The sequence below is a fragment of the Trachypithecus francoisi genome, unplaced genomic scaffold, assembly GCF_009764315.1.
Source record: "Trachypithecus francoisi isolate TF-2019V2 unplaced genomic scaffold, Tfra_2.0 Lachesis_group4, whole genome shotgun sequence".
Taxonomy (NCBI): domain Eukaryota; kingdom Metazoa; phylum Chordata; class Mammalia; order Primates; family Cercopithecidae; genus Trachypithecus; species Trachypithecus francoisi.
The window spans coordinates 115,012,756-115,025,708 of NW_022681469.1; the positions used below are offsets into that span (position 1 = coordinate 115,012,756).

Here is a 12,953-nt window from a genome sequence, read left to right on the forward strand (position 1 = left end):
ACTTTGATCTTCCTCTGTCTACACCCTTGTTTCATTTCCTCTGCCACAGACGTTCAATTACCAGGTACTATTATTGCTTGATAATAACTATAATTACTACAAGGACGGCCTGAGATGAAAAAGACAGGTGAAATCGAACTTTCACATGGACTCGTGTCTGAGCTGGGGAGTTTGAGTCAGGGAAAGCCTGAAACCCCCCACCACCCGCTCCCGTTGGTCCCCGCATTAACTGGGGACGAACAAGGACCGGACCCTCCAACCTGGAGGCTTGAAAACTCAAGGGCAAGCGCCTTGACCAGCGATTCGGAAACCGAGATGCAAAGTCCTCCCGCGCTCCTAGAGAGGACCCGGAAGCGCGGCGCGGTCCCGGAAGACGAGGTGCTGACACACTTCCGGCCTTTGTGACTCATTGTGTCTGTGTCGAGGCGTCGGGAGGGCCTAAATCTGTGTGCGGTGCCCTTCGGCCGGCCTGAGTCCCAGAGTCAGCTCCCCTTTCTCGCCCAGCGCCCCCAGGCCGCTCCCGGGGCTCACGGTGAGACTTGGGGCCGGCCTCTGGGGTGGGTGGGCGGGGCCGCGAAGGTGTGTACGCGAGGGTGGGCTCCGCAGCTGCGGCCCTGGGACCCCCTCCAGGCGGCCCCGGTGTTGTGAGAAAAGAGTCCATGCCCCTGCCTCCTGGCCGGGCCCGGCCGTAGGAAGCATCGCTCTCCCTGGGAGACGTCCCCGCCCCACCTCCGGGACGAGGCGGGGAGGGGGCGAGAGTTTCAGTGGCCGAGGGTGCCCGGAGACGTGGGGAGAATCCGTCTGCGGGCCCCTCTCCCGCAATGTCGTCATCGCCCTTTGACGTTTCTGCAAAGGAGATCGCGAGCGAACCGACCCCGGTCTTGATTTTTCTGCTCTCCCTTCGTCGCCATTTGCTTTGATTCCGGTGAGGTGTTTTTTTCCCCCCCGGGTCCTTCGGGACCTTGAGGTGAAATGAGCGGAAGGATGAGAGATGGACACATTTTGAGGTGCCGCATACGTTTCCAGACCTGCCTTTCCTCCTCCTACCCTCATCACTGAGCGGTGATTAAACAGTATTTGAAGCCTAGTCATAGTGGATAAAGAAGTGATTGAGATCTAGTAGAGATTATATACACCCCACTCTTTCAGCTTGATGGAATGCTTTGAAGGCTTTGGAAAGGATCTGTCCGGGACGTTAGGTGGATTTTTAAATTCTGGATAGTTGCTCTGTTTGACATGGAGTGGGGTGAGAAGTGAAGGGAATTTGTGGAAATTGCACTGTGTCACTAGGAGACTGATTAGCTGAGTGACCTTGGATAAGACGAGACACACCAAGTCTTAATTTCGCCATCAATAAAAACTAACTGGATTTTCTCAAAAGGCCCTTCCGACTTCGAAGTGATTTGGTCAATGTAATTGAAAAATGAACCAGAGTTTAGCTTGACACTCCTCCGTCCCTCCCCTCCCTTTCCTGCAGTGCCCCCGGTACACAATAAGATACTTTCATTATAGAGAGTGGCTGTTCCATGGCCTGCGACCAAAGAAAGCATTTATTGTACGGGCCAGTGCTAGGCGGATTGGAGGCGGTCAATAAATACTTGTTGAATTGAATTGTGGAGAATTCATTGTAACCACATCAACAAAGCACTGTTAGTATATATGCTGAACAAATGTGGGGAAATCGCTGTGTTACATAGGTAACCATGGTGATTTGCCCCAGAATGTGTATCCAGGTTTGTATCTTCTCTGTATTACCATACAAGATTCTTGTTTATTTCAGGCAGTTTTCACCACTCTTAAAATACTAACGAGGAAGCTAGCTACTTAGTCTTTTTCTCATTCTCGATTTAAAAGCATTTAAAATACGGATGAATAGCGTATTAAATCTAACATTTTCATTCTGTGGGAGTATCAATATTCTTTGAATAGCTAGATGTCTTTTAAGATAACTTTTTCATATTAAAACATTTGATAGCTCTTTTAAAAAAAATGAGGGTAGGCCGGGCGCGGTGGCTCAAGCCTGTAATCCCAGCACTTTGGGAGGCCGAGACGGCGGATCACGAGGTCAGGAGATCGAGACCATCCTGGCGAACACGGTGAAACCCCGTCTCTACTAAAAATACAAAAACTAGCGGGCGACGTGGCGGGCGCCTATAGTCCCAGCTACTCGGGAGGCTGAGGCAGGAGAATGGCGTAAACCCGGGAGGCGGAGCTTGCAGTGAGCTGGACCGGCCACTGCACTCCAGCCGGGCGACAGAGCGAGACTCCGCCTCAAAAAAAAAAAAAAAAAAAAAAAAAAAAAAAAAAAAAAAAAAAAAAAAGAGGTAAAGGCAATTTATTTAAACTTTTTTTAATTTTTTTTTTTTTTTTTTTTTTTTTTGAGACGGAGTCTGCTCTGCCGCCCAGGCTGGAGTGCAGTGGCCGGCTCTCAGCTCACTGCAAGCTCCGCCTCCGGGTTCCGCCATTCTCCTGTCTCAGCCTCCCGAGTAGCTGGGAACTAAGGCGCCCGCCTCGTCGCCCGGCTAGTTTTTTGTATTTTTAGTAGAAACGGGGTTTCTCCGTATTAGCCAGGATGTCTCGATCTCCTGACCTCGGATCCGCCCGTCTCGGCCTCCCAAGTGCTGGGATTACAGGCTTGAGCCACCGCGCCCGGCCCTTTTTAATTTTTTGAGACAGAGTCTTGCTCTGTCGCCCAGGCTGGAGTGCAGTGGTGCAATCTCGGCTCACTGCAACCTCTGCCTCCCGAGTTCAAGCGATCCTCCTGCCTCAGCCTCCCGAATAGCTGGGACTACAGGCATGTACCACAAGGCCTGGCTGATTTTTGTGTTTTTAGTAGAGACAGAGTTTCGCCATATTGGCCAGGCTGGTCTCGAACCCTGATCTCAGGCAATCCGCCCACCTCGGCTTCCCAAAGTGCCAGGATTACAGGCGTGACCCACCGTGTGCCCAGCCTTTATTTACACTTTCAACACTATGCCCTGGAAAAATACTGGGCTATTTAGAAAACAGCCTTTGAGTTTGTAACTTCAAGCCCTTGTTTAAGAAAATCGTTTCTGTTTATCCTAGGTGAGAACTGAGGTATCCTTAGCTGCTGGGGGTAATTTTATTTCAAGTGGATGGTATGTCAGTATGTTTTTCAGCCCATATTGACCCAGAGGTAGTTTCATACTATCTGGAACCCCCATCCTACCCCCATTTGACTGATAAGGATACAAAATGCCAGAAAAGTTGAATACCTCACTCAGGGATGTGCCACTTATTTGTGGGAGACTAGAATTCAGTTATTGACGCCTGTGCAGCTTTCACTATTACCGAAGTTGTCCCATTGCTTAATCTTTTAAGCAGGCTGAAAATTGGAATGTACAGTTACATCTTTTAAGCTTATTGAAAAAAATTAAGACATTTCTGTAGTGCCTAGTAAATGCCAGGCACTATTTTAAGTGCTTTGTATCTACTACCTGATTTAATCCTCACAACAACTCTATGGGACAAATGCTGATTTTTACTCCCATTATACAGATTTTACTCCCATTATACAGTGCATTAACCTCTCTAAACTGACGCATAGAGAGGTTAACTTGTTGACTTGCCTAAGGTTGTCAGCTAGTAAGGGGTGGAGCAGATTTCGTGCTAACCTGAAACTCATCCAGCTAGCCCATGGAACAAATTTGAGGGCAACATTGAATGTAGAATGAACGAGCTTTTAAAAATTAGTAACATTGGGCCAGGCACGGTGGCTCAAGCCTGTAATCACAGCACTTTGGGAGACTGAGGCGGGCGGATCATGAGGTCAGGAGATCGAGACCATCCTGGCTAATATGGTGAAACCCCGTCTCTACTAAAAATACAAAAAAAAATGGCCAGGCACGGTGGCTCATGCCTGTAATCCCAGCACTTTGGGAGGCACGAGGTCAGGAGATCGAGACCATCCTGGCTAACACCGTGAAACCTCGTCTCTACTAAAAATATTAAAAAATTAGCTAGGCATGGTGGCGGGCGCCTGTAGTCCCAGCTACTCAGGAGGCTGAGGCTGGAGAATGGCGTGAACCTGGGAGGCAGAGCTTGCAGTGAGCCAAGATCAGGCCACTGCACTCCAGCCTGGGTAACAGAGCAAGACTCCATCTCAAAAAAAAAAAAAAAAGGTAACATTATCAATTTAGTTAAGGGTATTTTTAAAACAGACTTGCAAGGAATCATGCTAAGTGGTCTAAGAAGTACAAAGAGGCATGCTCTTGATAATCTAGTTGAGGAAGAAGGCAAGAAAAATTACAGAGAAAGAAACATCATGAGAAATTACCTAGCAAATGTTTGCTGAAGATTATTAGGGCCTTTTAGAGACAGTAGAGTAGACTCTGTGCTCAGATCATCTGGCAAACCTAAACTAAAACCCAGCCTTTCCACTGCTGTGATGGGTCTTCCCTGGACCCCAGAGTAGGAGCAGAGAGATACTGAGGGTGAGGATGAGGACCTATCCCAGTTGGGGGCAGAGGGAATGTGCCAATATCCGTGTCTATTTCCCGCAGACTCATACTTAGAGTTGTGTCCTATTGATTCCCACTGACCTAAGAAATGTTCTGCTCAATAGCTGAGGCAGGATAAAACTTGCACAGAAGTAGGGATTTCTGGTGGCTGGACTCGCTATCACACTAGTTCTGCTCAGTTACCATGTTTGAAGATCCCACCTGGTTATGTTGTAGACAGTCCCCACTTGAATCTTCTGCTGTGTCTCCTCCCTTTCCCAGGAAGGGCTTGAGTCACATAGTGATCCTCCAGTGAAAATTGGGTGGTAGATGAGCCCCATTTCTGAGTGATTTTTTATTTTTTTCTTCGAGAAAGAGTCTCACTCTGTCACCCAGGCTGGAGTGCAGTGGCACGATCTCGGCTCACTGCAGCCTCCATCTCCCAGGTTCAAGTGATTCTCCTGCCTCAGCCTCCCGAGTAGCTGAGCTTACAGGCATGTGCCACGCACCCAGCTAATTTTTCTATTTTTAGTAGAGATGAGGTTTCACCATGTTGGCCAGGCTGGCCTCAAGCTCCTGAGCTGAGGTGATCCACTCTCCTGGGCCTCCCAAAGTGCTGGGATTACAGGCCTGAGCTACCGTGCCTGGCCCTGATTGATTCTTCATTGTCAGCTTCGTAGGCCTTCATTTTAGGATCTGTATACCCCATATGTTAGGTACAAGATAAATTTTGTATAATGGTTAAAGAGTTTAAATTGGGGAGTCACTTTTATTTCAAATTCTGCCTCTACTGTGTACTTGCTGGGTGACCTTGGGTAGGTTATTTAATGGCAGTATACCTCATTTATCTTTATTATTATTATTATTTTTGAGATGGAGTCTTGCTCTGTTGCCCAGGCTGGAGTGCAATGGTGTAATCTGGACTCAGTGCAGCCTCTGCCTCCCAGGTTCAAGCGACTCTCATGCCTCAGCCTCCCAAGTAGCTGAGACTACAGGCATGCACCACCACACCTGGCTAATTTTTGTATTTTTAGTAAAGACAGGGTTTTGCCATGTTATCCAGGCTGGTCTTGAACTCCTGACCTCAGGTTATCTACCTGCGTTGCCTCCCAAAGTGCTGGGATGACAGGCATGAGCCACTGCATTGAGCCTCTCAGTTCTTTACATAGTGAGATAAGTGTAGCTACCTCCTAAGATTGTTATGTGGTCAAGTGAAAATGCTTAAATCCCCAGTACCTAGAAAGCACTCAGGAAACATTGGCTCTTACTGTTATACTTACGAGAGGGTTCTTGAACAGCGAGGAGAGGCAAGTGGTGTTTTAGCTTAGCTTTAAAGGATAAGTAGGATTTGAAAAGGCAGAGAGGACTCGGTGGGAAGTCCCAGGCGTGGAGTGTGATGTGAGGAAAGGATGGCAGTCAAAATACGAGGCATATGTAGGAAATACTGATGAGAGTGCTTTTGTTGCATAGCGAAGGTTTATGGGGGGATTGATGGGAAAAGAAGCTTGAGGGGAAGTTGGGACCAGGCACTGGAGAGTATTGACTACAAGGCCATAGAGTTTTAGAAAGAATAATCTGAGAGGTAGATCGTGGTAGAGAAGGGAGAAAATGAAGGCAGGGAGCCAAAGAAAGGAAGCTGGACTTCATGGAACTAGATAAAAAAAATAAGTATGGCCTGTAATCCTAGCACTTTGGGAGGCCGAGGCAGGTGGATCACTTGAGGCCAGGAATTTGAGATCAGCCTGGCCAACATGAAGAAACCCTGTCTCTACTAAAAGTACAAAAATTAGCCGGGCATGGTGGTTAGTGCGTGTAATCCCAGCTACTCGGGAGGCTGAGGCAGGAGAATCACTTGAACCCGAGAGGCGGAGGTTGCAGTGAGCTGAAATCATGCCATTGCACTTCAGCCTGGGTGATAAAGCAAGACTCCGTTTCAAAAAAAAAAAAAAGATGATTTTTGTGCTGTTATATGTACACGATCCCCTTTTCACCAAAATTAAGAATATGGCTAGTGAGAGCCATATAACTAAAAATGCTTTTACTAGTTTAAAACTCTTGGTTTGTTCAGGCGCGGTGGCTCAAGCCTGTAATCCCAGCACTTTGGGAGGCCGAGACAGGCGGATCACGAGGTCAGGAGATCGAGACCATCCTGGCTAACACAGTGAAACCCCCGTCTCTACTAAAAAAATACAAAAAAACTAGCCGGGCGCCTGTAGTCCCAGCTACTTGGGAGGGTGAGGCAGGAGAATGGCGTAAACCCGGGAGGCGGAGCTTGCAGTGAGCTGAGATCTGGCCGCTGCACTCCAGCCTGGGCGACAGAGTGAGACTCCGTCTCAACAAAAATAAAAATAAAAATAATAAATAAATAAATAAATAAATAAAACTCTTGGTTTAACTCATCATGATAAAGCAGTCGAATTGTCTGTTTCTGAAACTTAAATTTGATGCTTAGTTTTGATGGCTGTAGAGGTGAAAAAGATAAATTCAGAAAGATTTGTAGCTTCAGATGGAAGAATCACAGTGTCAGTTCTGCTTAGTAACTTGTGATTGATCCAACCCATCAACCATGCTAAATTTTTGTTGTTGAAATTCAAAGAGTATATTCTTACAAACTAATCAGGCGGTGGCATTTTATATTTTTAACAAATAGGCTTAAGACCCACCTGAAATTCTTCATTTGAAAGATTTTTAAACAGGTTAGAAAATATTTCCGAGTCTCACTTTCTTGCCCAGGCTGGAGTGCAGTGGTGCAATCTCAGCTTACTGCAACCTCGACCTCCTGGGTTCAAGTGATTCTCCTGCCTCAGCCTCTGAAATAGCTGGGATTGCAGGCACCTGCCACCATGCCCAGTTAATTTTTTGTATTTTTAGTAGAGACGAGGTTTCACGATGATGGCCAGGTTGGTCTTGAACTCCTGACCATAGGAGACCCCCGCTCCCCCGCCTCAGCCTCCCAAAGTGCTGGGATTATAAGCATAAGCCACCTCACCCAGCCCCAAGTTCCTAAAATGTGAACATAGATGGATTTTTCCTGGATACTTGATATCATTTTTGCCAATTAAATTGCATAACAATGGAACCATTTCATACAGCTGTTCTTGTAATTGCTCTTTCTTCACACTTTTTTTAAAGAAGCTACTTTCTCACTCATTGGTGAGTTTTTCTTTGAATTAGATTGACATTGGTTTTTACCTCCTAATGTGGCTAAAACGTTGCTCTAGATAGAAGCTTCATCTGTGCCATTTTCTTGTTGTTCACGTCTGTTTATATTACTAGTATGTCCTGCAATTGTGGTTTCTCTACAAGAATCTCTTTTTTTTTTTTTTTCCTGATAGGGCCTTGCTCTGTCACCCAGGCTGGAATGCAGTGGCGTGATCATAGCTGACTGCAACCTCAAACTTCTGGTCTCACATAATCCTCGCATCTTAGCCTCCTGAGTAGCTGTGACTGCAGACACGGTCCCCATGCCCAGCTAATTTTTTTCTTTTTCATAGAGACAGGATCTCGCTGTGTTGCCCAGGCTGGTCTCAAACTCCTGGCCTCAAGCATCCTGCTGCCTCATCCTCCCAAAGGGCTGGAATTATAGGCATGAGCCACCACATCTGGCCACAAGAATCTTTAAAGCTGCTTGTCTCTTTTATGAGAGTAAGATTAGTTAAAGCTGGATTTTTTCTTTTTTCTTTTTTCTTTTTTCTTTTTTTGAGACAGAGTCTCGCTCTGTGGCCAGGACGGAGTGCAGTGGCACGATCTTGGCTTACTGCAACCTCAGCCTCCCGAGTTCAAGTGATTCTCCTTCCTCAGCCTCCCAAGTAGCTGGGACTACAGGTGCACGCCACCACGCCCAGCTAATTTTTTTTTTTTTTTTTTTTTGAGGCGGAGTCTCGCTCTGTCGCCCGGACTGGAGTGCAGTGGCCGGATCTCAGCTCACTGCAAGCTCCGTCTCCCAGGTTTACGCCATTCTCCTGCCTCAGCCTCCTGAGTAGCTGGGACTACAGGCGCCGCCACCTCGCCCGGCTAGTTTTTGTATTTTTAGTAGAGACGGGGTTTCACCATGTTAGCCAGGATGGTCTCGATCTCCTGACCTCGTGATCCGCCCGTCTCGGCCTCCCAAAGTGCTGGGATTACAGGCTTGAGCCACCGCGCCCGGCCAATTTTTGTATTTTTAGTAGAGACAGGGTTTCACCATGTTGACCAGGATGGTCTCAATCTCTTGACCTTGTGATCCACCCGCCTTGGGCTCCCAAAATGCTGGAATTACAGGCATGAGCCACTGTGCCTGGCCAAAGCTAGATTTAGAAATCCATTATTTCACATAACTGGTCTCAGATAAACTGGGCTACATCACAGTGTCTAAAATGAACGACACCTGTGACAGGGCAGCACAGACTAAGTAAGGGTATTAGTGTCAATTTGTATGTTAAATATGGCTTAATTTCTCTCACTTTTAAGATACAGACATTCTGATTGTTTTCTTTCTGTATCCCTTGCAGATCATCTTGTACTTTGGAAACCACAATTTAGACTGCCCAGAGCACCCATAAAAATAGCAAAAGTAGCTGGATGGTACAAAAGCAGGTCCCAGGGCTTCAAATTTGGTTGAATATTGACTCCAGTAGGCAGCCACCTGCTACTGAGCAAACCTAACCCCGGTTATGTCATCTGTAAAACGGCACTTAACAGTTTGGCCGCACTAGGGCTGTTGTGGGGACAAAAGAAGATGGTGCGTGTACTGCTTTAAGCTTGGCACCTGGCACTCTGTTAACATTCAGCTCTCTGGGCTGGGCACTGTCAATGCTCCATTTCATAACCTGCTGTCCACCTGCAGGTAAATCACTCTGACTCCAGGCGAACACCCTGAGGGTGGAGTTGGCCTGTTTGAGGTTTCTGTTTGCAAATCTTGATATATGAAGTGACAGTGAAGACTGGTTTTTTCCTCTATTTTTTAGGATTTTTTTTTTTTTGGACAGAGTTTAACTTATTGTCTCCCAAGCAGGGAATACAGTGGCATAATCTCAGCTCACTACAACCTCTGCCTCCTGGGTTCAAGTGATTCTCCTGCCTTAGCTTCCCGAGTAGCTGGGATTACAGGCACCCGCCACCACACCCGACTAAGTTTTGTATTTTTAGTAGAGCGGAGTTTCACCATGTTGGCCACGCTGGTCTCGAACTCCTGACCTCAGGCGGTCCACCTGCCTTGGCCTCCCAGAGTGCTGGGATTACAGGCATGAGCCACCGCCCCTGGCCTCAGGAGCGTTCTGATAGTGCTTCAATGTGCTGCCTCCTATGAAGTGTTAGCAGCACAGATCACTTTTTGTAAAGGTACGTACTAATGACTTTTTTTTTTTATACTTCAGGAATAGTACAGAGACACATCATAAAACCTCCCAGGACATAAAGGTGAGCACAGACCCTGTTTGGATCAAGTCAGTTCCTGGAGCCTGAATGATGACTGCTGAATCACGGGAAGCCACGGGTCTATCCCCACAGGCTGCACAGGAGAAGGATGGTATCGTAATAGTGAAGGTGGAAGAGGAAGATGAGGAAGACCACGTGTGGGGGCAGGATTCTAGCCTACAGGACACGCCTCCTCCAGACCCGGAGATATTCCGTCAACGCTTCAGGCGCTTCTGTTACCAAAACACTTTTGGACCCCGAGAGGCTCTCAGTCGACTGAAGGAACTTTGTCATCAGTGGCTGCGGCCAGAAATCAATACCAAGGAGCAGATCCTGGAGCTGCTGGTGCTGGAGCAGTTTCTTTCCATCCTGCCCAAGGAGCTCCAGGTCTGGCTGCAGGAATACCGCCCTGATAGTGGAGAGGAGGCCGTGACCCTTCTAGAAGACTTGGAGCTTGATTTATCAGGACAACAGGTAAAAAGAGGTGAAACCTGTTATGTGTGAGCAGGGCACAGACGTTGAAAGTGGAGCCAAAAATACTGGCAGTCTTTAGGTCATTAGGTGGTTACTCTGTCTTAAAAATGTTCTGGCTTTCTCCCTGCATCCACTGGCATACTCATGGTCTGTTTTTAAATATTGTAGTTCCCATTTACAGAGTGATTTACCCACAAGCCCAACCTGTCTGTCTTCAGGTCCCAGGTCAAGTTCATGGACCTGAGATGCTTGCAAGGGGGATGGTGCCTCTGGATCCAGTTCAGGAGTCCTCAAGCTTTGACCTTCATCACGAGGCCACCCAGTCCCACTTCAAACATTCATCTCGGAAACCCCGCCTCTTACAGTCACGAGGTAAGAAGCAAGGTTTCATTTGGGGGAAGGGAAATGATTCAGGACGAGAGTCTTCTTCGTGCTGCTGAGTGCCTGTGACGAAGAAGCGTATTAGGCCTGGGCAACAAAGCGAGACCCCATCTCTACAAAAAATAGAAAAATTGGCCAGGCGCGGTGCCTCACACCTGTAGTCTCAGCACTTTGAGAGGCCAAGGTGGGCGGATCACGAGGTCAGGAAATTGAGACCATCCTGGCCAACATGGGGAAACCCTGTCTCTACTAAAAATACAAAAAATTAGCTGGGCGTGGTGGGAGACACCTGTAATCCTCGGGAGGCTGAGGCAGGAGAATGGCGTGAATCTGGAGGTGGAACTTGCAATGAGCCGAGATCGCACCACTGCACTCCAGCCTGAGTGACAGAGCAAGACTCCGTCTCAAAAAAAAAAAAGAAAAATTAGCCAGGTATGGTGACGCACACCTGTAATTCCAGCTACTCAGGAGGCTGAGGTGGGAGGATTGCTTGAGCCCAGGAGGTTGAGGCTGCAGTGAGCTGTAATCACACCACTGTACTCCAACCTGGGCAACAGAGCAAGGACACTGTCTCAAAAGCTACTTACAGAAAAGAATTAGGCTGGGCATGGTAGCTCACACCTGTAATCCCAGTACTTTGGGAGGCTGAGGCGGGCAGATCACTTGAGGTCAAGAGTTTGAGACCAGCCTAACCAACATGCTGAAACCCTGTCTCTACTAAAAATATGAAAATTAGCCAGGCATGTTGGTGCATGCCTGTAGTCCCAGCTACTCGGAGGCTGAGGCAGGAGAATCACTTGAACTCGGGAGGTAGAGGTTGCAGTGAACCGAGAACCCACTACTGAGCTCTAGCCTGGGTGACAGAGCGAGACTCTGTCTTATAAATTAATTAATTAATTAATTTAAAAAATTTTAAACAATGAAAAAAAGCTGCATGCTTGTTTTTTGTTTTTAGTTGTTCTGTGTTGTTGCCATTATTCCCAAATATTGGGGAAAATACAACTTACAGACCAATCTCAGGAGTTAAGTGTTACTACGAAGGCAAATGAACTATGCATAATGAACCTAGTAGGCATTATTTATTGAATTGTCAGCATTCCAGGTGTCCAGCACATTTTTAATAGGAAAGTTTTGGGAACAGATGTCATTATTTCCAGCCTAGGTTTTAAAACACTCTAGTTTGTCATAAATTATCTTCAGAAGAATCATAAATCTTGTTTAAAGATCCATTTTATTTAAAATGTATAAAAATAATCACTGCACTCCAGCCTGGGTGACAGAGTGAGATTCTGTCTCAAAAAAAAAAACTGGTGGCTCAAGCCTGTAATCCCAGCACTTTGGGAGGCCGAGACGGGCGGATCACAAGGTCAGGAGATCGAGACCATCCTGGCTAACACAGTGAAACCCCGTCTCTACTAAAAATACAAAAACTAGCCGGGCGAGGTGGCGGGCGCCTGTAGTCTCAGCTACTCGGGAGGCTGAGGCAGGAGAATGGCGTAAACCCGGGACGCAGAGCTTGCAGTGAGCTGAGATCTGGCCACTGCACTCCAGCCTGGGCAACAGAGCAAGACTTCGTCTCAAAAAAAAAAAAAAAACTATAGCGTCAGTCTTTTCCAGGTTATTTTCAGAAATTTCAAACAATGGGAAAAGAATGAAAGAACTTTTGAGGGGAGCTGAGGAACACAAAAAAAAGATCAGTTCACAGTCTTATAAATAAAAAGTCATGTTGTTTTTTTCCCTTTGATGGAAATATGTAATATCTTTATCCAGTTTTAAAATCAAAGTGTGTGCATAGAATGTCTGTAAAAACAAGGAAACACGGCCGGGCGCGGTGGCTCAAGCCTGTATCCAGCACTTTGGGAGGCCGAGACGGGCGGATCACGAGGTCAGGAGATCGAGACCATCCTGGCTAACACGGTGAAACCCCGTCTCTACTAAAAATACAAAAACTAGCCGGGCGAGGTGGTGGGCGCCTGTGGTCCCAGCTACTCGGAGGCTGAGGCAGGAGAATGGCGTGAACCCGTAGGCGGAGCTTGCAGTGAGCTGAGATCCGGCCACTGCACTCCAGACCGGGCGACAGAGCAAGACTCCGTCTCAAAAAAAAAAAAAAAAAAAAAAAAACAAGGAAACGCTAAAAGTACAGTCATTTATCACTTAAGGGCAGGGGTATGTTATGGTAAGTGCAATGTTAAGTGATTTTGTTACGCGAACATCATAAAGTATACTTACACAAACCTGGATGGT

General features: G+C 47.0%; 1 protein-coding gene across 2 annotated transcripts in view; it reads left to right on the forward strand.

The window, feature by feature from the left end:
* The first annotated feature begins 357 nt into the window (after nucleotides 1–357).
* The window catches only part of ZKSCAN1 (zinc finger with KRAB and SCAN domains 1), a 32,609-nt gene continuing 20,013 nt past the window's right edge, over nucleotides 358–12,953 (forward strand). Inside the window, exons 1-3 of one of the 2 annotated variants that reach the window (XM_033191987.1) lie at nucleotides 358–532; nucleotides 9,815–10,328; nucleotides 10,547–10,700. In XM_033191987.1, coding sequence (XP_033047878.1) covers nucleotides 9,903–10,328; nucleotides 10,547–10,700 — 580 coding nt within the window. In that variant the 5' untranslated portion in view covers nucleotides 358–532; nucleotides 9,815–9,902. The remainder of the gene's footprint in view (nucleotides 533–9,814; nucleotides 10,329–10,546; nucleotides 10,701–12,953) is intronic. The other variant, XM_033191985.1, reaches the window with a different exon arrangement.